Source organism: Conger conger, chromosome 7 (genome assembly GCF_963514075.1).
Source record: "Conger conger chromosome 7, fConCon1.1, whole genome shotgun sequence".
In the NCBI taxonomy this organism is placed as follows: domain Eukaryota; kingdom Metazoa; phylum Chordata; class Actinopteri; order Anguilliformes; family Congridae; genus Conger; species Conger conger.
In genome coordinates this window covers 34,807,043-34,832,865 of record NC_083766.1, presented here as the reverse complement: position 1 = coordinate 34,832,865, position 25,823 = coordinate 34,807,043, and the positions used below count along the sequence as shown (strand labels likewise).

The 25,823-nt window shown below is 38.1% G+C and overlaps 1 protein-coding gene across 5 annotated transcripts in view; it reads right to left on the bottom strand.

Moving 5' to 3' along the window:
• The window catches only part of ntm (neurotrimin), a 328,781-nt gene that overhangs the window by 116,606 nt on the left and 186,352 nt on the right, over window positions 1–25,823 (bottom strand). For 4 of the 5 annotated variants that reach the window (XM_061248682.1, XM_061248677.1, XM_061248681.1 and 1 more), the window contains exon 1: window positions 2,066–2,238. In XM_061248682.1, coding sequence (XP_061104666.1) covers window positions 2,066–2,238 — 173 coding nt within the window. Of the gene's footprint in view, window positions 1–2,065; window positions 2,239–25,823 lie in introns of those variants that run through there. The other variant, XM_061248678.1, reaches the window with a different exon arrangement.

Sequence of the window (25,823 nt, the reverse complement as noted above, 5' to 3'; positions counted from 1 at the left end):
TCACAGGAGGGCTATTAGTCACTGCTTTCACAAAGACTGCTCTATCATTACCAATAATCTATTTTCAAGTGTTGCTTCGGCTTAGCGACAATGCCTCCTGTTCCAAGAAAGTTTTGTGACGTGTGAGAAGCTTGAGCTGTATAATTTCTCAAAACAAAATTTAAGTTGCCATATTAACTCAAATTCGATTGCATTATTATTAGCTTGGCTGCTGTCTAAGGAGGTGAAATTCTACAGCTACATAGCCGCATGCCACTTGAACATTGCCATAATGTTTTAATTTGTTCACCTGCAAGCTTAACATCATACCGACACCAACTTATATACTAAACTGAAAAATTACCTAGTGCAGTGCAGTGCAATTAAATACATGATTTATCATAGACCGATATCACGGTACCCGAGATGCACCAAATGGGACTGACAGACTCATTGACATATGTACACACTGCACACTTAACACCGCTGATGACTACTTACATGCCATCTGGCTCTGTAATTTGGGCAAGGAATTACTCCCAAAATAATATCAGGATTCTTTGGAAGCAGTATCCCACAACCTGCCTCCCTGTGTCAGTAATTGACATGTCAAACCAAAACAGAAACCCCTGTGCTTGTAGCTCTAGCTATCCTCAAGGCATCACTGGAAAAATATAAACCAACTTTCCATCTCGATTGGCGAAATATTCTCACAGAACATATATATTTTTAAAAAATGAAACTAAGCTTCACTTAAAAATCAAACCGAAATATATCACTCCTAGAATCTCTAAAGTGGCCAGAAAATTAGTGCACACACAAATATGCACATGCACACACACGCACGCACACACACACACACACACACACAACACATCACCTCAACTCACTGCAATTCAAAACACAGCTTCGGGGCATTCACATAATGCACAAACTAAACCACTTCCAAAATACAGACAAATAACTATCCCAATTTATTTATTTGGTTGTTTTATTCATTCTTTTTTTTTTGTGAACTGAATAATTGATGATTAATTGATGATTGACTGAGTTGTTTTTAATCAATAAAAGAAAACACATCAGAAATATTAATATACAGTATGATAAAATAAAATGAAATAACCTGCAAGCCTGTGAGTAAGTCTAGAAACGTCCACATTCCATTCAATTCAAGACATTCAATCATAATACATATCATTATATCCTTATATACAGTACGATGCTTTTGCATTGTTTTCCAGATAACATCACCTAGAATGCTTTACACATAACCATAATCATGACACTGTATGCAGGCAGCTGTATAATTAATAAATCACAGCACATTAAACCTTTCTGAAGCACACAAGAGCATAAAACATATTGGTTACATGTATAGGTATGCATCAACCACTGTCTATACCAAAATATACAATTTTCCCAAACGTAATGTATTTTAGTATGCCAAAGAGAGAGTATCAGGCATTTTAAGCAAATAAGTTGCTGTATTTACCCATTAATATAAGCACATTTCAGGAAAGTGCACGTTACTGCAGTAGTAGGTATGTAGTAGCAGCAGGTACACCAGATAAATAATTCTGAAATGTGAGCAGAATCTGGGGCAAATTCACAACATTTGATAAAACTGCATTTCTTCCCAAGATGTGCTGGAATTCTGAAATGACTTCACGGACAAATGGCAGAGCAATCGTGTTCCCCATTTCTGGAACTGCTATAACCGGGTTTAGCGCTAAGTGCTGGGCAGCAGAATGACGAAAGCAATTTCAATTTGCCGAAATGCATGCCTTTATAGCACCCACCCCCAACTCGTCTCTCTCTCTCTCTCTCTCTCTCTCTCTCTCTCTCTCTCTCTCTCTCTCTCTCTCTCTCTCTCACACACACACACACACACACACACACACACACATACAGTATATAGTTTATTTTCGTCTTACCAAGTCCTATTTTTCTCCTAAATTGCACGCACATGTTTAAGATTCATTTCGGATGTTTTCACCGCCAGTCTGCCACTGCATATTGTTACTCATATTCGCAACAAGAATGTTCTACAACGCATTACAACGAAAGTAAATTGATCACGCCTTACCTGAGTAACACAGTCTCTCCTTGTCTGATGGTAATATTCTCCATCACTTTGTTATCGGATTGGGAATCCCCTTGGCTGCGGACTGGCAATCCTGCAGGTACAAGAAACAGCAGTCTGAGCGATAGAACTACAAGGCACTTCCAAGACACGACAAAGTATCCACAAACACCCATCTTCGGTCAAAAAATCCTTTCTGTAGCAGGGTTTCACCGCAATTCCGTTATTTCTTTTCCTGAGGTATGTTCAATAACCTCAGAGAACAGACCGTAGCCTAGTTAATACAGTACATCTATTAATCCAGATCGTCACTCCAGGTAATAAAGCATCTGCATGAAGAAAATGCGCAACGGAAAGGTTTCGTAATTGCGTCGACCTCAGGGTGAAGATCAATGGGTCGGTGCATATACGAAGAAATCTGTCATTCGAGAACGGACTTGGCCACAGAGCGACGTCTCTGCGATTGTACAGTACAATTTGCTCTCGGAAACAAACTTGAAGAGACGCGTGCAGCTGATAGCGAATCAAATGCACCATGAACTCATTGAGACAGAAGCATGAAAACTTCAACCGCAAAAAGTCGAGTGAGCGAGAATAAGGGGGAAAAGAAGTGCTCCAAAAGACATATATATCTCTCAAAACAGAGCACTTTTACAGGGATTAATTACATAGTTTAAATGAGTAAATCAATAAGATAAAGCTATCCCCTGAAAGCTAGGCTCCTCCTGCGGGACTGCACATTAAGCCAGCAGTGGAATCTTTGCTAGCTAAGTGTGGCAACGAATTCAAGGAGTAGAACTAGAACAGTAGCCTAGCCTTTTCCTCTTCTTGTCCAAGTCTATAAAATATGCGCTCCAAATCCAAATACAGCATCTCCTCTTCCAGTACTGATTTAAAAAAAAAAAAAAAAAACGTTGTCATGGCAGCAGGAACACTGCTGAGTAGTGGTATAGATTCGGCTACGAAGGGGCATTACATCAAGCACATCTGTTTACAAGCTACGTAAATAGTAGTCACTACTCGTGACAAGGGCCATTGTCAAGAAAATTCTTTAATGGAGCCTACCCTTCAATAGGATAGCCTGTTTAAGCAGATTAGTATGACAGTTATTTTAAATTTTCATGAATAAATATAGCCTACTGCTTGAATATATTCAAAACTATACTATATTACATTTCTGCATACAACCCCCTGTTGGTTTTTAGCCACTTTTGAAGGAAAGAATGCATTTTTGACTTGATTTGTATAAAGTCCAAATATTCTAGTGTAAGTGTAACATTCTAGTTTTTGTTGTTGTTGTTATGTTTTGGTGTATATAAAGGTATAAATACATCAGAACTGTCATTACTGCAGGCCTAGGCAGAAGTGATTGTCACAGCTGTTGCCACCATTTTATTTTCATTGTTAAATTACACACAGTCCCCATCCCCATCACTCAGACTTTCAATAAAATAATTGCTTCTTGGCCTTTCAAAAGTTACAGCTGCCAGCAAAGCTTCTCATTTTAGCACTCTTGAATCATTTAAACTACAAGCATCCCAGCTGCCTCAGCTATGTCCTCATAGCTAAAAGACCCTGACAATGGGCGGCTGTTGGTCTCATCTCACTGGCACAGGAAAAGGTGGAGCCAAGGGTCCAAATTCACCGAAATTCAAACAGACAATGCTGCAAATTCGTAAATATGTAATAATGAACTCTTATTTTGCTGTACTCTGGAGTATGTATTTGTTGCATGGGTGAGGGATTACATTTGACAAATGTTACATTCTCATTCCAAGGGAAATTTTATGTTCATCTAGGACCATTTGATGTAAATACACTTAATTTAAATTGGGGAAATCCTTGTATTACATTGCTTGTTATACTTAGTCACACCCCCATTTTAGGCGGCCAAAAGTAATTGGACAGTTGGCTTCTCAGCATTTTTTGATAAGACGTGTATTCAATCACTTCCTTAGTGCGGGTATACGAAAGCTTTCAGTATCTATTCTTGATTTGAGGTGTTTGATTGCCTTTGGAGTCCGTTATTGGCGTTTTTTCAACATCAGGACCTGAGATAAGCCAATGGCAGTTGAGAACACCATTATGAAGCTGAGAAATAAGAATAAGTCAGAGACATAGGCCAAACAATAGGCTTACCAAAATCAACTGTGAAATGAATCGTCTGATTAAGAAGAAAGAGAGCAAAAAAGAACAAAAACCACTCTCCAAATACTTGCACCGCATCAGCACACAGGCACGCTAACAATGCTCCATACAAACAGCTATCTAGTAGCCCTCAATAATATGACGGGGATTATTACTAAAAGCTACTACTACGACAAATGTAAATATAACAATATCAAAAAAATGACACAACATAAATAATTGAAATGTTACAAGCAGTAATACACAAATCTTCGCCATATTCATGTTTCCTCACTAGACTGCACACTCCCCGCTGATCTTCTCATCCACATCTCAAATCCAGGTCAACATGGTGAGAAATTGTTGCCATGAGTCAGCAAATTTAGTAATGTTCCAAAAACTAGAGGAAAATTACAAAATTTGTCCTCAAGGAGTGAATTAACTTATATGTGTGAGGGAGCAGGGGCGGGAAACCAAGAGCGACCGGGAAGGGATCACAAAGTTACCAACGATAAGTTGGATAACCACTAAAATAGGCGAGGAAAGAACAGAAAAAGGGAACCAAACTCCCCGGCGATCTGCCAACAGAAAAACAGAAATACAATAATTTTTTATCGGCAGTCTCGAACGGGCTAAACTTTATGCGCCAAACTCTGCCACTCACTCTACAAAACAGAAGCGGAACCCAGAAACAAAAATGGAAACAAAAGGAAAACAAACTAGGTCCCTAAACCTCTCTATATCTAATTTCTAATTTCTAACTGAATGCTTCTCAAGGTTAAAAGCAATTCAGTCTTAGAAACTGTCTGTCTGTCCGTCAGTCTGTCCGTCCGTCCGTCCGTCCGTCTGTGTACGTGTCAAACTGAAACACCAAAGCCCAGAGCAGTGCCAGGAAGAGACTTAAATACTGAAATTTCCAGCAGTAGACATTGAAAACCATGACAATATGACTGCGTAACTTCTGGATGGCACACTTCACAAAGCTTTGCGGATCACAGTCCTTGTTACGTGGTCCTCATAACTGACCTAAAATCACAATTGCCATGCACTGTTGGAAAGATTATACTTTCCTGTAATGGGTAATAGAGTTCCCAATCAGTAACAGTAGCTTGGTATGAGTACACAATAATTCCTTGTTTAATTTTGTTATTCAATGACCAGCATTTTTAACTGCTGTATTAGAATATGGGCTATTTTAGGCTTTATTGCTATGATGGAATCCACATTTGTGGTGGTGAAATGTTTGTGTGTATCCTCGAGTGCATGCTCCCAGACAGATGAAATTTTCCAACGTGTCACACAAGTTGCAGATAAGACTGGGCAGTGTGTGCTAGGCTTAACTGGTCAAACGACAAAACAACGATGGCACTTATAAATGCTATACTTGATTTATTTGTCTTGTATTGCTTACCAATGAAGCTGGAATAGATATTTTGTTGCTTCCACTCATAGTTTCATTGCAGAAGGACTGAATGTCTGAGACAAGCAGTCTCATGGCACCAGTGCCATGGCCAATAAGGAGATTGCCTAATGGGTTAACTAGAGGTCTGCATTAGGTCCAACGTCCAACATTTTGACGTGAACCAGCCCAATTTGCAAATTTTTAGCCTGAACCTGATAAAGCCGGATCACTGAAATGATAAGCCAACAACATCATACAGCTCATTAGAAAATAATGCAGTGTTTCCCACAGGAAAGCTGCTAGTGAAGGTGCTTGTGATCGATAGTTTTTGTAGGATTCCATTACGCTCAATACAACTGACACCATATCTGTGGTCACAGACAAGTAAAAAAATGGGACATTATATTTACATATTTAATTTATAGGTTTTCCTTGTTGATACACTGTCCATTACTGTAACTGGTACCATAATACAACCATGATCAACTCTGTCAGACTGCTCACAAATTTCTTCAGGCTGTTTGAATTTTTGATCCTAAACAACTGTGCAGACTCAACATGACAACCCTCCAACTTGACTCAGTTCCAGTTTTCAACACAACCTGAGCAACAGCTAATTATTTTCCACTAAATTACATTCCACTGAATACCATGGGTGAATTATGAGATACACCTGAATATTTCCAAATCTTTCTCAAAAAGCCAAATGATGAACATTTCAACTGATTACGTTTCCAAGACTTACACTAGTTAGTGATTGAAAAGAAACCACAAATAGACAAGACACTGCAGCCAGACACAAAGTTTATTATGAGTTTTGTTGGTGGATCACGAGACGACTATCCTGGTCTAAGCATAGTCCTCCACAGAACTTGTGTTAAGTGTAAATTATAACTGTGCACAAAAATACACTGAAATATCTGATGTCAACTAAGTGTCTAGTATGTGCCTTTGTCTGACTTTGGGTTTAACAACAGGTATGGTCTGAAATGGGGGCATGGCCTCTGTCCCTTACTTAGAAGTGGCGCATAGCCAGGCATGAATATTTCCTGTATGATGGCCCTGGTGCACTGCCAAATGGTGAAGAGGTATCGATTCCTGGTTTGATCATTATCTAAAACAGAAAGAAATCATTATGTTGCACTCACATTATGCAAGATTAATTCTCTCATCCTTAATCAGCCACTTAAAAGGACAACTGCAGGGAAAGGTAAAAACAATGAGAGGCTACTGCTTGTAGAGATTTTGGGCATCAGATTTTGAAAAAGTACAAACCATTTAATCAGGCATTATGCCTTAATTGCGCTCTTCAATTTCTCTATAGGCCAACATTTGAAGGAAAAATCACCTCATGCTTTGCTTGATAATTGCTTTTTCACAATCGTTCACTCTTTAAAAAGCCATCTCAGCTATTTCTCTTGTTATTGCTTTCATATTCTCCAATTCCACAATTGGTATATCACTTCAAATAAACATGGGGGAAGAATTTGTAATGAAATAAAGACCAGCTCGAGTGAAATATTCCACAAATTATCTTGTATGTCAAGTTAATTGTACCATGTCACCGTAATGGTTCCCCCCGGTGATAAAAGTATTCATTACACGCTCTGCTATCAGGGGGCTCTCTCTGATCCCATCACATTAGTAATTTGGTCAGGTGCATTTTCTCGCTTTTGATTCTTCTGCATTGCTTTTCAATATTTATCTTTGTTTCACAGTGCAAATCAAAAGCTCACACTAATATGCAGTGATCTCTTAAATTAGCGACACTGTTAGAGCCAATTAAAATTGTACCAAACCAAACACCCATCTCTATATTTACAAGCCCAATTCCACAAGCCTGCAATTGCAGTGCAGATGCTCTGGGATGGCCTTACACTGGTGTAGTGTGATAATTAGGAGAGATACAAGAAGCACCATACTATACTGTTGCATAAATGCTATAGTGTCACCAATGAGGATCAAGGTGTGGGGTTTGGGGGTTTCCAGTGCCAAAAATCAGATATCTCACTTCCCCATTAGTTAATAGTTAGCAGTTGATATGTAACATGTTGTCATGAACTAGTCCCTGAAGTAAATGTTAAATTAGCAAAGTAAATGTAGTACACTTTTTTTTTCTTGTTTAGCATTGCTCAAATTCTCGATGGTATCTCTTGAAGGTCATCTGGACTTAGAGAGCTGATTTCATGGCACTGAAATGTGATTTCACTGGAAAACCATAAATGGGGGAAAATATTTTCCAAATATACTGTACATCAGCTTCAGGTAGGAAATAAAAAAGTATCAATATACAGTTAAAAATACCGGAGAATTAATAGAGAAATAAGTACAAAATTATATAAATAACATCCATTTAAAAGGCATCATTATTATTTTGTTGAAATAGGCTTAAAAACATAGAATTACAACTGACAGTGAATGAGTTCTAAATGGCTGGGTATGACTGTGGACAACTCTAAAACACAGTTCATGTGGATCCAGTAATTATGTAACAATTATGTCGGTTTCATTTGAATCCCAGGCTCTATTCACCCCTTAATAATGACCTTAGAAGTCATCAATCCTGAAAATACAAAGTATTACTTCCTATGTTGAGCAAGCACTACCGATGCAAAGTGCAAACGATTATGTACTGTTTGACTAGACAATCTGCAGAAAATATTCCCAGTGTAATATTACTTCCTGAATTATGCAAATTTGCTATATTGAGAAGTCAAAATGTATATTCTAATACCCTTTGAAAAATAAAAATGCTCATTTATCTCTTTTGTTCACCGATTGCTTGCATACCAGTTCTGAGAAGTGGAATGAGTCTCTGATGATGTTGGTATTAGGGTATAGCTGAGAGTGAAGTGTGAAATTGCAGTCACTGCCAGAGGCAATGTCCCATCTGGGGGATATAAGTGTAGTCTCTCAGTAGTCTTCCCACTCACTGCTGTCCAATATCAGCATTTCCGTTGCACAGTTCCTGCCTGTTGGTACAGGAGCATGCAGTTCTATGGAATAAAACACCCATGGGCCATTTATAATATAATTAATAATGCCACTGAATAGAATAATGGTACAGTGAACTAAGGGTCTCTTGCCATTCTTTTACGAGCAATAATGTGTTTCTATTCAGCCATTTATATTTTCTGTTTTCAAGGTATTTCTCTTTACTGCCTTTGCCCAGGGTAAGAAAAATCTATTTATTTCACGCTGGCTTTAAAATACTTTTGTTTAATAATGTGGTGTTTTCATTTAACCGTATTAGTGGATTACTTACACATAACGGTTTTTGTCTTAATACATTACCTACATGAACCTTCAAACACAGGACACATATCTGCATTTTAATAATAATAAGTATTTTCCCACATAGTCATAAAATTCAAAGATAAGCACAGTTTTTCACAGAATTTGTCACAGGGGCTAGCTTTTTATTCCAATATTAGACTGCCCATTTCTTAAGATGAAAGGATCTCAACGAATACGGCTTATTTTTAATTATAGTGAGCACTCACTATAATTATGTTTGTGTTGGTTGGCTTGTCCATTCAAGATAGCACATTTTGAATCTCAATATCTCACCCGTTTCATGACCAATCTCAGCTCACCAACTACAGATTATGGTATTGCTATGTTGTGGCATCTCTGTGTTATGGATATCATTAAAAAATATAAAAATACAAATCATTTTCTCTGAGCAAAAATAACTCAATTTAGCCCTCCTATTATATTTGGGGCTAATTTGATCCCATTCAGTGTTTGACATCTCTTAAAAACCAATTAACCTTTTTTTCATCTTGATACTGTATGATTATTATTATTTATTTTTTTATTTTTTGGTGGGATTAAATAGTAAACATGCAATAAATATAATGCTTTGTTTTCAGAAGTCCTGTGCCAAATTTGCATTTGCATGGGCTTATTCTGACCCTCTGTAACTGTATAAAATGTGAGAAAGTATACAACCATTTTTCTTTTTCTTTGTGGATGACTCTGGTGGCACTTTCCCACACAGGTGCCAAACTTTCACTTCCTGTACCTCAGGCAATAGAATGAGATGTTTTGCCAAGATTTTTCATATTTATGGATAAAAGGCTAGCCATTTGGGAGACAATAATTGTGTTTATAAGATTATGAATTCTTTGAGGTCTGAATCTTGAACAATCTGCCTAGTGGTGAGCACATGTTGTTTGACTTACAGTAGACATTATACAGGGCTGTATCAGTTGTCAGACATCTGTGCTGATACTAGGTGGAGAGGAGGCTGCTGTTAGCATAAGGGGTGATACATTTAATTTCCTGTCTTTTGAGGCTTTCAGCAAATGCAAACCTTTCATTTAAACTGTAGTTTTTTATTATTAAAATATGTATATATTATAGTACAGTCAGACATCAAAGTATACCAAAAGGATAAAAGGTTAAAAGGATACCTCTTTGCTCGAGTAACCTTCAGACGTCTCAATGGTTTCACCCGTTTAACGTTTTCAATGAGAAGCTCAATTTGAATAAGCAAGAGTAATCTTGTTTATTTATTTATTTATTTATTCATCCATTTCTAAATTGAAACTTCATTTCCACAGATGTGAACTAAATGGAGCATGTCCTGGCTGCATGAACTTAAAAGAGTATCTCAGCAGTTCTCCTGGTCTGTTCACATGGGCTCCAGATGGGCTTCTTCGGGCTTCTCTGTCTTTAAGACTGTTTCTCTGTGTGGGACCTGTGGTAACGGGGTTGTGCTCATGGCATGCAAATCTTTAGAAAACACATTTGAGGTAGGATTTCCCTACAGATTTTCTTTTGTCCTGTGTTTCCTGTGTTACTACACAGTCACAGTCCAGTAGGCGATTAATCATTCAGTATCGTAGTATTATTATTGTTGAAAATAGTATTGGTTTATAGTGACTCAAAATAATGACTGTTAAATTGTCACCTGGTATATCTACAGTATATTGTTGTTTGGGTGCATCATAATTGGATCCCTTGTAAGTGGGTAAAATATAAAACAGTCATTTAAAATACCTTTGTGAGAATTTATATTTTTTAAATTTCAGTTTCTCCATTGCCAAACCAATAACAAGAAACTATGACAGAACTGTGAAGAAAACAATAATTAGAGAGAGAGCAAGAGCGAGAGAGAGAGAGAGAGAGAGAGAGAGAGAGAGAGATGCATTAGAATGTATTCAAAGACAGTGGTACTGGCTCCTGGTTGCGGTTAGGAATGAGCTCTTCAGCAGGGAGTAGTGGGCACACTCCTGTGGAAGAAAGCATTATTTCCATTTCCCTTTTGTCCATCCATTAAAGACTGGAGTCAGTTGAGCCCTCTTTATTTCTATGGTCGGCACCATCTTTACCACAACGACAATCAAGTTGTTCATGGTTATGGGCAGAATCAGTAGTCAGATTTCCCGTGGTCATAGTTAAAATGAGTCATAGGGAATAATTAAGATGAACGTGCACATCATTCAGCATGGTTGTTGCTAAGGGAGCTAAATGTTAATGGTTTCCTCTGGCTTTGCGATTTACGGCAGTTGTCAAATAGCACAGTGAAACATAGTAAACACGTTCAACCTCCATCAGAGACGGACTTCCCGAAAAATATGGCAGGTTTCAGGAAAAGCCCACGGCAGTTCAAAGGGCAAATGCCATCCAAAAGCAAAGACATTTCTAGAATCGTGAAAAAGAAGTAAAATCAGTCATCGTATCAATGAGAAAGTTTTACTAATGCAGGGAGAGGGCAGGAACACTGCCCTCAGCCACGGTGTGAGGATTAAATGAAAGGAAATGTGAAGGGAAGAGAACTTGCGTCACGTGACACTTCTTAACAGCGGCGCTGGCAGCGGGGCGGGACACCTGGAGAAAGAGCAGCTGTTTGAGAGGCGCTGTATACTGCTTGGAGGATCGTTATTTCCCAAGACACTCACAATGTAATAAAACACTTTACAGCCCTGAGGAGTTTTACTGTACAGCATAGCGGGAAATGGAGCCAAAGCTATCACACAGTCGTGTGCTCAGAGTGGATCAACAAATATGGCTTCATCCAGCACCAGGCTTCATTTCACAACCCATTGTATATTTAGTATAAAGTGTGTGCACATGTGTGTACAGTGTGCTTGTGTGTACGACTATGGGAACATTGACACTATTATTTGTTTTGCTTTGGCTCTGTACTCCAGCACATTGAGTTTGCAATTACACAGTGGATATGATTATTATATGTGCTCCTCTCAATGCATAAAAGCATACAGACATGGTCAAGAGGTTCAGACTTAGGGGTTTGATGCATTGTGTGTTCAGAGATGCTCTTCTGCATACCACTGTTGTAATGTGTGGTTATTTGCATTACTGTCACCTTTTTGTCACCTTCTCTGACCTCTCTCATTAACAACGCCTTGCTCATTGGATGTTTTTTGTTTTTTTCACCATTCTCTGTAAATTCAAGAGACAGTTGTGCATGAAAATCCCAGGAAATCAACAGTTTCTGAGATACTCAAACCACCCCACCCAACAATCCTTCCACAGTCAAAGTCACTTAGATCACATTTCCTCCCCATGCAGACATTTGGTCAGAAAAACAGCTGAACCACTTTACCATGTCTGTATGCTTTTCTGCATTTAGTTGCTGCAACATGATTGGCTGACTAAATAGTTGCATTTACAAGCTGTTGTACAGGTCTACCTAATAAAGTGCTCACTGATTATGCATACTCTTCCATACCTTCTTGGTAATATTGCACTTTTTCATCCTGAGAGTAACACCAAAGTTCTCCACTTTTTAAAATTGCTCTGAATAAAAGCATCTGCATTTCTTAATTTTTTTAAGTTCAAAAGCCCTCCTATGCCATTCGCCTTGAACCATGGTCACTAAAATCAAGATGTTGCAGAACTGCGGAATCACCCTCCAATTATTGACCATACTTTCTTCTCATCTGTCATTTCCTCTTTTTTTATTTTCTTCCCACATTTACCACAGTACCTAATGTATGCCACATCTAAACCTCTGATCAGAGCAGAGGCCCGGTTCTATTCCAGAAACTGAGCCTGCTGTCCCCCGATTCAATGGTTAACAACAGATAACGCTTTGAATTGTGTGCATCCATTGCAGCTTATTCTCTTTTCAATTTCACCCAGCTCTCTGATCTACCCAAACAGACAAAGTGGATCTGCTCTTACAGCAGTCTGTGTGTGGCTGCCATCAGGGGAATGAATGGAAATGTTTTTTTTTTCATCTCAACTGGCAGATGAGAGGTTTTCTGTTTCTTATTTCTTATTTTCCTGAAGTTAATTGATTATTTATTAATTTTTTTAATTTTTTTAAATTTATTTGTTTGTTTGTCTGCCTCTTCACAAACTGCAGTAAGATACAGTAGCTTACTATATACTTATAATGATGGCATTCTATTAGGACCTCTCTCTGCGATCAGGACATGGTTTCCATTATTATAGTATAATGCTTGGTGATTTTCTTTCTGTTCCAAAGGTATCATTACTGTTCCTCTCGCCCTCAGCTACATGTCATATTTTTATATGAAATTCATTCTGTGATGTGTAATATACAATACAGGGTTCTCCCCAGAATGTTTGAGCTGTTTTGAGCCCTAGTCTCTACAAAGCACACACGGTGGGGGTTTTGGACTTGATGCGCCTCATTTAAATATATGTATCTTATTCAATATACCTAAGAAATTAGCTTATATTTTGTACAACAAAGTGCATGGTTTATGATGTAGCAACATTACTATTTTCATCACAATAAACCTAGTTTTGGCGATATTTTTTTAATGTTACGCATTTCATCCTCCCAGTCTGAAGACATGTAGGTCTGCTTAATTGGAGAGTCTAAATTGCCCCTTGGTATAACTAGGTGGTGTGTGTGTCCTGTGTTGGATCGGTATACCTGTCAAGGGTGTATTGCTGCCTCTCACCCAATGCATGCTGGGATAGGCTTCAGCACCCCCTGCGACCCTAAGCAGGAATACACGGTTTAGATAATGGATGAATGGTTGGGTGGATATCCCTTTTCAGCTATTTTTAACTGTTCAGAGCAAAATGACACAACAAATACATGTAAGGTCTGTATTATAAAACGCATTGCCTTTGTTTTTTTGGCCATACACTAGAATGGGCAAGATGCCTGAATCTAAACAACTTTGACCATCGTATGATTGCTACACAGGATGCTTCCAACATCTCAGAAACAGCTGCCTCCCTGGGATTTTGACATACTACATCCAGGACTCCAGACTAATTTTGTCTACTGCTGGCACAATCACAACGTTCAACATTTTGACAAGGCATCACACATTTAAGTTATTATTTTGTAGCATTTAGCAGTGTTCTATTTCAATGGTTCTCAACCTTTTTGCCAACACCCCCCAACTATTCATAAAATATAAAATAACTCTGCATCATAACAAAGAAAAATAAATGTGCAAAAATCAACTCAGAACTAAACCTCCCCTTTTTCTTTATCTTCTTCAATCATTAAAGAAAATTAATACATTTGGCATATTTGTCTTTATTAATCTTTGTTTCTTTGACTTCTACTGTCTGCATTCTCTTGATTACAGATGGAACCCATAATACGGCTATTAAAATTATTCCACATCATACAACTAGGTAATTGGCATTGAATTTATATTATGCACGGTTACAGGCTATCAAATGGAGTGTTGCTCCTTTCAAAAACTTGCGCACTGATGCATTTTGGCGGAAATATGAATCAGTAGACACAGGCATCCCACCTCTCCCGGAACTTTGTCACCTGCTGATACCAGCATGTGGGCAGATCTCCCGTAAATCGGCAATCTGCACAACACACAGAAGTAAAGTTTAGAAATGTGCATTACCCCTTCACACATTGATTAACTGTAGTGAATTAAGGAATCAACCACATGTCCTAACCCTAACCCTAACCTTACAGGCTACAGTCGGCATGTGATCACCAAAACCAGATGACTGATCGAAAAAAGTTCGCTAGCTTTCCATTTCTGCTCTGACTTGCAGACATAGGGTCAAAATTTCACCTAATCAACATGACTTCATGGATCTATCCTGCCTTCTGCCAATGGCCCTGTGTGCTGGTGGTGGTGCATTGATGTGGAGGATAGTTTCTTGTTACACGTTAGGCGCATTAATACCATTTGGGCATTGGAGAATCATTTGAATACAACAGTATAACTAGGCATTGTTGCTGACAATGTGCCCCTCCCATTTGCCACGGTCTACCCTTTTTCAAATGATACTTCCAGAAGAACAATGTGTCACAGAGCATGAATCATCTTAAGCTGGCTTCATAAATATGACAGTCACTTCAGTTATACTCCATTGGCCTGCACAGACCCCAGAACTTAATCCGATAGGGCACCGTTGAGATGCAGTGGAATGGGAATTTCGCAGCATGAATGTGGGGTTGAAAAATCTGTGTGAGTCAGCTTGGACTAAAATCCCTGAGGAACATTCCCAGTGTTTCCCATCTTTTTGTACAGGCCTGGCAGCCCGCCAGTCCAACGAGAATCACTGCCAGGCCCAACAAAATCTATTTTTAATTCCAAAAATAACAACACATACCTACTCATTCGGAAATCAATAATCATTTGCGCTTGGGACCTGTGCACCGTTGTTCCCAAACGTGAGTCAATCTCGGTGTCATTGCCTGGGAAACTTGACGTGATGAAACAGTCCCTTTTCTGTTACTGTGGAGTGACAGCACAAGCATATGGGATAATGATGGAGTGGAGTACACAGGAGACGTGCTGGCTTTTTATTTTCACTGATTATTCTCCAAAGACTCGAAAGGGAAGAAAGTTTCTGATATGTAATATTGTCTCATGGAATTGCAATGTCACTGCTTCGTCTGTTGTTTGCACTGTCAGCAGCTACTGAGGTTATTACATTACTGGTGTTTGGCAGACGCTCTTATCCAGAGCGACGTACAGTTGATTAGACTAAGCAGGAGACAATCCTCCCCTGCCCAACAGCTGTGCAGATCTTATTGCAGCTACACCGGGATTAGAACCACCGACCTTGCGTGTCCCAGTCCTTTACCTTAGCCACTACGCTACAGGCCACCCCATGCAGCCACATGCTCATGGCAAACGCATTGATATGGATGATGTGGTTTGTGGAGTCCCATAGCCTTAGACTTTGCAGTGGCCTCGTCAAGGTCCTGACTTGAACCCAAAAGAGATGACATGGCAGGACCAGAAATGAGAAGTTCATGCTTGAAAAGCTCTCAATTTGTCTTAATTAAAACTCTTTAAAAATTCACACACAGTGATATTCCCACATAATCCAATCCAATATTATTGTATCAAGTCAATTTCAGTAATCAACTACTGTAGCTAGCTGCAGTGGAACAGCTTGTCAGAACTAGCAAGCAAACATTAGCTAACAATGCTGTAATTGCTCATTTGGATTTTAAAAAAAGTGGATAAAAATATATTACGGCAATATAAATTACAAGTATTATTCTTAAAGAAGTGTCAATGACAGTAATGCAAGTCACCATGAGATATATTCTGATAAAAATCTGAGAATTAGCAAAAACATTAGGTGTGCAAAATTAACTGTTTGCTACTTTCTTAGAAACAAGAATTCTCAACAATAGCAGACAACCTGGTGGACCACGTAAGACACGTGGTGGATGACAGGAGAATACTTTTGATTGCAAAGAAAAAATACTTTCCAACAATTGAAAAGATCAAGAAAAAAATTTCTGGGATGTAGGCTTAGATGTGTCAAAGACTACCATAAAGAGAAGACTACACCAGCATAACCTCAGAAGGTTCACTCCAAGGTGCAAACCACTAGTAAGCTTCAAGGACCGAATGGCCAGGTTAGAGAATTTGCAAAAAATAAAATTAAAAAATTTAGTTCTGGAACAGTCTTATGGACAGACTGGACAAGTATTAGCCTGAACCAGTGATAGAAATAGGAAAGTATGGTGAAAGAATGGAACTGCTCATAATCAAAACATACCACAAACATTGTTGAGGTAGTGTTATGGCTTGGGCGTGTATGGGTTGTATGACTGCCACTGGGACTGGCCCATTTGGCTTTATCTATGATGTGACAACTGACAGCAAAAGATGGAAGAAAGATCACCACTCGGTGATGATAAGACAGCTAATCAGCAGCAAGGGCGTACAGCTCCCATTTGACCATGTGATGTGTTTTGTCCATCACATGCAAGCTGCAAAGCCTTGCTGCTGACTGGCTAAAGCAAAATTGTCTTACTAATCAAATTAAAGGCTGAGGTGAATCAATGTAATGTGCGTTGCCCCATTGTTTTTGTCTTCACCTAATGAACAAGACAGAGTTCTGCTGCGTGACCGATCTTTCCCCCCTTTCTCACGCGTCCTGGTTGACTGTCACTCAGCCTTCCAGCGGCAGTGGAAACTCAAAGGAGAACACACAAGGCCAGAGGCTGCAGAGAAACAATGAAGGCATGTCACCTGTTGTCTTGTAAGTCACTGTTTCCAAATGTAAGTATTAGTTTTTTGTATAGTTGAAATTGGGAAATTTTCACATTTTTTCACATTTGCTGGGTTCCATTTGCTGGGTTCCAGTGAAAGTATGTTTAAATAACTAATTCAACAACACCAGACAACATTCCTCCTTTTATCGGATAGGCCTATTCAAATATTTTAACATGAAGGGGAGCAAATCAAATTGAGTGTTTGATTGCTGTTTAAGCTGCAGGGGAATTGTCCTCAGGTTATTTATATAAATTGGGAAGAATTTTTTTATATTTTTTTATTATTATTCCCCCTGGAAAATATCAGTTGTCAAGTGCTATGTGATAACCTGTTTGTGACTGCTGACACAAAAATAAAAATGACGGATTGATTGATTGACTGATTGATTGATTTTGAAATTCTCTTAACATAGGGGTAGATTAGATTTAGACAATTTTAGCAGTTGACAGTTTGATTTAATTAGTCCTATCTAGGAGGTTGTTTGTTCTGTCACCTACAGTACTTTCACGTGACATGTGCTGATTATTTTTTTCAACATCTCTTCTTCAACTGTCACTCTGCAATTAATGTGTTAAGCATTCTTGCATTGCATATTTGCTAATAGAGACTCTGAATGAAGCACCATCTGGCTCTGTTTTTATTTTTACATTCTCAGAAGTTGATCATTTTAATATGCTTTTGATGCAAAGCATTTACATTATTTTCTTTCACATTATCAAAAATTTTATAATTTATAATTTTAGAACAAAATAATTTCAGTTGAAAGTGTATGACTCTTTTGTTGTGACACCCTGAGGTGTCAATATGATACCTGCTGACTTAACAACTTCTGCTTATTGCCTACACACAAAATGACAATATGAATGAGGTACATCATAACATTTGAATTACTGAATGTATCTGAAGCCTGTGTTTTCAGATAGGCAGAATGCCAGGCCGATTTTCCACAAAGACCTGCACCTTATTAATTGAGCGATGAATAACATATCATTCCATTGCAGTTCACACCTACAGTAATCTTTAATGAAAAAAAAAAACGCTCCATGCGTTTAAAATACTATTTAAATGAGACCAATAAATGACAGTAACATGTAAATAAATTTAGCTAAATCTGCTGCCTCCTATACAGTAATCTTCATATCCACAGGAATAAGTGAGGTGTACGTTCCCCCATAATGAGTGGCTGCTGGAATTCTTCCTCTGCATTTAATTAAAATGGCACTGCATTATGTGTCTTGTGATGATCATTTCTATTCCTCATAAGCATTGTTAGCGGATTGCTTGGTTAATCGGCTGTAATTTCAGAGGCTAGCAAAGTGGCAGGAATCAATGGGATTTCCTGGTAAATAAATTGCAGTGCAAAGCACATTATTCAAAATCATATTGCTTCATATCTGTTTTTTCTCCACTTCTTTTTGCACACCGTGAAAAGTATCAATGAACACTGTTCTAATTATGCATTTAAAAAGGTACTTCTCAATGCTATTAAAAAGCAGGCCTGAAAACATATGTGAATACTAGAATCTGAATCTGGAATTCAGATACTTACTGTATTTCGCACAATTGATACGTTGAATTACGTTCGGAGACGGTTCTGATTTTAATTCACGCAGGAAGACGAGGAGCAGAAGATGACGGGCAGCTATACTGTAAAACACGTATCGGGGTTGGGTCCTCCGCTAAACGCTTCGACTGCAAAACACAGATAGGTATGTAAATGCGTCCGCAGATAACCAAGGAACTTTTAGTACCAGGTATAATTAAAATTTTCCTGTGCAAAATAAAGATAAGGACTCCATTAGACCTCTAAAACATTCAGGGATAATGGATTTTTTTGTGGTTGACGGAGCAGCTCATGCGGGACAGGTGGGATTTACTCTCTGGCTCGCCGAAGACGGCAGCATCCAGCGAGAGAAGTCTCTGCCATTTGATGCACCATTGGCACCACAGGCAAATGAGATTAGGAGGGGAATGGAATTGACTCAGTCGCTGACAGATTTACAGATCCCCACTGGATATAATGTGGGTGAAAGGCTGTAAAACCTATCATCTGTGAGGTGAATTACACACAGCTTGGAACAACTTGTTTAGTTTAGGAAATCTGCACCACCTCTTTGATTTACCTATTTTTTCCCTCCTTCTCCCATTTCTCTGCCTCTCTCTCGCTCATTTTCTCTCCCCAAGGGCATTGTCATCGAGTCAAGGTTCTGATCTATGGATGCAGGCACACACACACACACGCACACACAAATGTATGAATTTTCTAGTGCTAATGAATACACTTAAGTAAGGTAAGGTGACCATATATTGAATTTAATTTTTTTTTTTTAAAGAGGACAGGGGCATTATTAACATAACACCATGACATTTGTTTGTTTGTATACAATCAAGTGACGAGCAAAACCTAAAGTAGCTGACATTTTTAGAAACTTATAAATCCTGCCTGGACAGCTATTTTCAGTAACAGGAAGAAGCAATGTTCAGGGAAAAGATGACATCTGGTCAGTCTATCTTATGAAGGAATTATGCAACTCAAAACAGCTCTATAATATACAGTGCCATGAAAAAGTATTTGCCCCCTTCCCGATTGCCTCCATTATTGCATATTTCTTGCACTTTAGACAAAATGTATTATTAGACAAAGGGAACCAGAGTAAACACAAAACAAGTTTAAAATGATTGCATTGCACACCCATATGACCCCTGTGAAAATGTATTTGCTCTCTTAAACTTAAGCAGCACCTTTAGCATAAGTAATAGCAAACAAACACTTCCTAAAATTTGATATCAGTCTTTCACATGGCGATTGAGGAATTTTCGCCCACTCTTCATTGCAGAACTGCCTTAAATTGGTTGGTTTTTTCGAACATGAACTGCTCGTTTCAGGTCCTGCTACAGGATCTCTATTGGGTTATTGGGTTTTTCACAGCACTGTACAGCCACTTATAGAGGTGAGAACAAATGTTATAACCCCAGCCCAGTAGAGCTTCTCTCAGAGATACTGTAGTAACCTACCTGTAGCCGCATTTTGGTGTGGGCCATGGCTACCATAGATTTCAGACAGTGGAATGCACAGCACCATTGCAAGAGCTAAATAATGAACGTGAGCTCAAAATGCAGACTTTCAGCTTTAATTTGAGGGCTAATTTCAATCAGATGAACAGTGTTAGAATTACAGATTAAATTGTCATTTTTTTAATACTTGGTTGCATATCCTTTGCAGGTCATGACTTCCTGATGTCCATGACCTATCAAAATCATCAGTCTGGCTATCTTATTTTCAGGTTGTCCTACAAGCGATACTAAGACACATAATTTACAGCTGAATCTAGCCCCACCCCCCAATTCCTATGGAGATCCATTCAAATGCAAAGAGTTTTAGTATCACTTGTAGGACAACCTGAAAATAAGATATCCAGACTCTGATGATTTTGATAGGTCATGGACATCAGGAAGTCTTCAGTTATTTTAGTAAAATTTGATATTGGCAAAATGTCTACTTCCTTTGAAAATGACTGGGATTCTGCAGAAGTATTCTAGAATTCTACTGGATTAAGGGTTAAATATTATTCACAGATTTTGTCTTAGCCATTTACAAACACAACCAGCAAAGTGTTAGACAGGATATGTGTCTGTTTTATTGAGTCATGGTTGCTACTTCACTCACCACAGCGTTATGCAACTGTATTCATACCACCAAGGTAAGCCGTCAAGTAATCATCACCCACACAATGAATTTGGAAATGGGGACTGCATCATTGTTGGGGGACTATTTATTTATTTATTTATTTAAAAATTTCAATATGAAACAAAACACAACCATCTGAACTTAGTTTGTTTCCATCTTGTTCTTAGGTTCTGTGGGTCTCCAAATATAACAATAAAATAGCTAAACTAAATTACCTCCTAAACAATTCACGTTTGATCTCCTTAAAAGGCTAGAACAAGTCTTGTGATAATAATATCATGGTGCTTAGCTATGCTTTCAACAACATAGAGTGACTTTAACAAACAGTACTTTTGTCAGCTTTTAGATAAGCCAGCACTTGTCATATTTGAAGCTGACCCCTGTTTAGTGTGTCAACCTTTCATTTGTCCACATTCTCACTCAGTTGCTCAGTTTTTGTTTTGTTCTCTGGCGGTGAGTGTTGTGTGTATTTTGGGATACCTTGAGATAGATAAGATGTGGTTTAATACTTTCATTGATCCCTTTCATGATTTATCTTGTTTCCTGTTTATGTCAGATTTAGTGTTTGTTAAGTTTGATAACCAATGTCTTGAGATTGTTAGTGTGATACATTGTCACGGATGTTGTAACTTTTAATAAACAAGCTGTTAATTTTAATCTGATTACATTTTATTTGTTGAGCATGGCTGTTCCATCAAATTGCTCTACTTATCAGCAGCCTAGATAATAATTATTAAAAGAAATCAAATTAAATATATTTTTCTGGAACATAAGTGAAGGAATTTGATAAGCAATACCATTTGTTTTCTATATTTAGAGAGCTGAACAGTGAACAAAGATTTGACTGACAGACCAGATTTTTGCTACAAGAGTTTTCCTTTTTAATGTAAAAATGGAAAAGGACTACTATTCCATCAAAACATGAGCAAAGAACATCTGTTCATTAGTAATATTCACACCAATTGTAATAGTTTTTACAGCTTAATTTCTAAATCTGAATGTATAGCCTGTACATCATGAACAAGAATAACGAATTACTGTAAAAATTTTAATTAATGAACCATACATCAATATTAAACCAGCCAACGCTTTTTGCTTGAAACAAATTGACAGAACTTGCCAGTCAACAAGATGGTGTTCCGTGCTTCAATAAAGCTATGTGAAGAGTGTGACAGCCATGGGGACGAGTTTCCCACACCATTAAACCTTTTGAGTCGCTGTGATTCCTCCATTTATGATTGACTGGTTTGAGCCGACTTAAGCATCTCGCTTGGGACAGTGCAGCACTTTAAGGAAAGACATTTATGTTGTATTTTGGTGTGTTCATGAGGAGAGTTCTACTTCAAAAACAAGCACTCCTGCACCACACCACACACGCAAGTGCTTTGGGTTCACACTGCAGCATATCACAAAAACAATATACCAGAAATACCCAATACTAAAGACAGACATCCTGTGTAAAGAGGACATTTCTTAGATACTTAAGTTATACATTACTTAGGGGAGATATTTATTTGCATAGTGAAACTGAGGTATACAGTAGTAATTAATACTGTGGTAAAAGGGGTTATATTTAGCTATTTATGTGTAATTATTAAGTAACTATTTTGATTTCAGAGGTGAGTACTATGAAACAGGCTGTAAAACTGATCATTTTACTGTGTGTATAATGCATTTGTGTCACGGTTACTTTGTTTCATATTACTTAACTGTAAAATCAAATTTTTACCAAATAATTACACAAGTAGCCGTATTTACCTGGTAAATGCTATGTCATTAACAGGCTGTAAATTAAGGGGTTACTACTGGAGCTGCTAAGGGAGTTGAACAGAAAACACCAAGTAACCAGGTTGCTTATGGATAAAACCGTATGTGCACACACACCCAGATGCTCAACCATTGATGAATACATGTATGTATGCCATTATGATTCCCCTGGTCATACCTCATCTAATGCTGTTTTTGATGGTGAAAGCATGATGATGATGATGATGCAAATGATGCTAATTTCGAAAATAAGCCCATCATAATGTCAGTGTACAGGTCTGAGTCCGATCCAAATCCTTAAGATTGATACATTATGTCAAAAGTTCTACTGCATGTGCATATGTGGAGCCTTGTGAACATGTTTCCTTGAAAATTTGTTTTGGGGCATATTTTAAAAGTTATATTTGTTCATGGTCAATGTCATGGCATAAGGGGAATAAATCACTGATAGGGTTTACTCCTTACATGGGCTTGAAATAATATGTCTTTTAAACAATAAATACATAATGCATACATAAATACATCCATTCTGGCTTGTTAAGTTGCCTGTTGCTCATTTCTTGCATTCATATTCACCATTCAACATCCAATTGTACATTTACACCTTTCCAGAAGAAAGAGAAGCCCTGTGGCTTTCTCCCAACAGGCTGCATGGTGAATATGTTCAATTTAAAGTCTGTTCACAGAACTACAAAATCCAGGTTCACGTTTGGCGACCCTGAACACAGCACGCTAATCAACATTTCAGAACATGGCTTATTAATTGTGCTGAGGTGCTATTCAATTATTAATGCTTGTTTAACAACTGAAGAAGTGTTCTTCAAAATTACAGCTCTGTCACGTTCTGTTGCCTCCTAAGGAACGTGGGCTTTCTTTGACTGAGGGTTTGCTTTGACAAGTCTTTAATTAAAAACATGGCTGCAAACCTTGTATTGCCTGTTTGTCATTACCTAGGTATTCATCTCAACCATTATTTCTACCTAAGTCATTGTGCTGATGCGCTTATTAAAACACACACACACCCTGGAACATGACTGCTGAAGAACAAGCAGTAGACTCACATTCATTAATAATGGTCACACTTGATCACACAGCTGTACACTTCAGTGTAGAAGTTTGTATCTTTTTGCTTAGTAATTCTTATTTTATTCTACATAATTAATCTATACAAAAAAAAAATGCCACAGATTTTACACTGATCTACAGCATTACATGTGTTTCAACAGCTAGCAGCACAATGCTGTAACAGTAGCCAGTAGACATTGCACATACTGCAGCAATACTTTCTTTATTTTTCATTGCTGATCTATGCATTTCACTACACCTGCAGTGAAGTACAAGGTAGAACTCAAAGAACTTGGGGTAGTCACATATCTTTACTTTTCATTACACCATAATATACACTCAGTGATCACTTTATTAGGTAGGCCTGTACACCAGCTTGTTAATGCAAATCTTTCATCAGCCAATCATGTGGCAGCAACTAAATGCATAAAAGCATGCAGACATGGTCAAGCAGTTCAGCTGTTTTTCAGACCAAATGACAGAATGGGGAAGAAATGTGATTTAAGTGACTTTGACCATGGAATGATTGTTGGTGCCAGACAGGGTGGTTTAAGTATCTCAGAAACATCTGATCTCCTGGGATATTCACGCACAACAGTCTCTAGAGTTATGGAGAGAATGGTGTGAAAACATCCAGTGAGCAGCAGTTCTGCGGCAGAAATATGTTGTTAAGGCAAGAGGTCAGAGGAGAAGGCCCAGACTGATCAAAGCTGACAGGAAGGTGACAATAATGCAAACAACCACGCTTTACAACAGTGGTATGCAGAGCAGCATCTCTGAACACACAACGTGTCAAAGTGGATAGGCTACAGCAGCAGAAGACTTAATAAAAAATAAGTCTAATAAATACGTAATAACATGCTCAGTGAGTGTATATTTTCTCAAATAACTTCTCAGATTTCAGATGTTTTTATCCAGTCCTTTTCAACTCAAAATGCAGAAATTAATCAATTGTGAACTCCCCTCTAGACTGGCATTTGGAAGCCCTAACTGCAGCATGCCAACAAGATGTAAAAATAAAATTGTTCTGAATTCATATCACTGAAATGACACAATAGCAAAATCACATACATTGCACAAAGTCTCCTGCGAGTTAACTCCATCAGAAGCTGAACATGTGGATCGAAGTGTGGATTTTCTGTGCCACAACTGTGGAAAGCAGAGAGCAGCTTCAATATTAAAAATACATCAATCAGATCCCCACCTCTGCTTTTCAAGTGATATTCTACCATATTTATGGAGCTGTTGCTTCTTCTTTTGCAATGGAATATTGGTACTCGCTGAACATTGGTGGTCCCTTAGCTCTGTTTATTCCCCTTCAATAGGCTCTGTACACACAGCACATAATCTCATAATAGTCTCCTGTTGTGTTTCAAGCAGAGAAAAAACCCTGCGTTCTTTTATGCTACTCAAAGCACAAAGACAGCCATTTCCATAATGTAAGGGAAAAGAAGTAAACTCCCCCCTTAAAAAGCTAAATCTCCTTTGCACGTTCAAAAATTACAGCACGATGATTTCTCTCACTTTTGCGAATAATGAGTCGATGCAGTAGTCCACATTTAAAAACCTATGCCACAAGTTGTTTTCCAAATGCAGAGTGAATGGAATTTAATTTAGAACCACTGAATCTTCTCAAAATGTTCACAGAGTGTTCAGTATAATAGGGCCTCTTTGGTCTTAACCACATGAAAGAGCTCAGAGGGAGAGTGTTAGAAATGTGCTGTATCAAATGAAAAATTGTCTACATACAGAGATGGATTGATGTTTTTTCTTTCCTTTGAGAAAACACTTAAATCTTTTTGGATTCCTACCCTGGATCTCCATCCGTAGCTCATTTGAGAACAAGACCTCATTATTCCAAATGTAAGATGGTGTATTGATCAACTGATTGTTTAACACTTCTTAAAGGTCCATGGCTTTCAGGCAGAGCCTATGACACTGCCCGACCAGAGTGAAAATTGCAAAAACACAATGGCAACAAAGGTAAACATAGTTACATTTTGCACATAAAATGTGCATATTCATGTCTGATTCAGTGCCTCAGACAAAGACAATGCATTTGAATTACCTGGGTTGAACAAAAACTCATTTGAAGGCAATTGGGCAGGGTGCAGGGATATTTCCCATTGTCAGGAAATTAATAGCCACATCTACAGGGACATATATCCCATGTGCTTTCCACATTATTTTGGGAACCAATAAATGCATAGACTTTGTTCCAAAGTGTGAATGTCACAAAGTTTCACT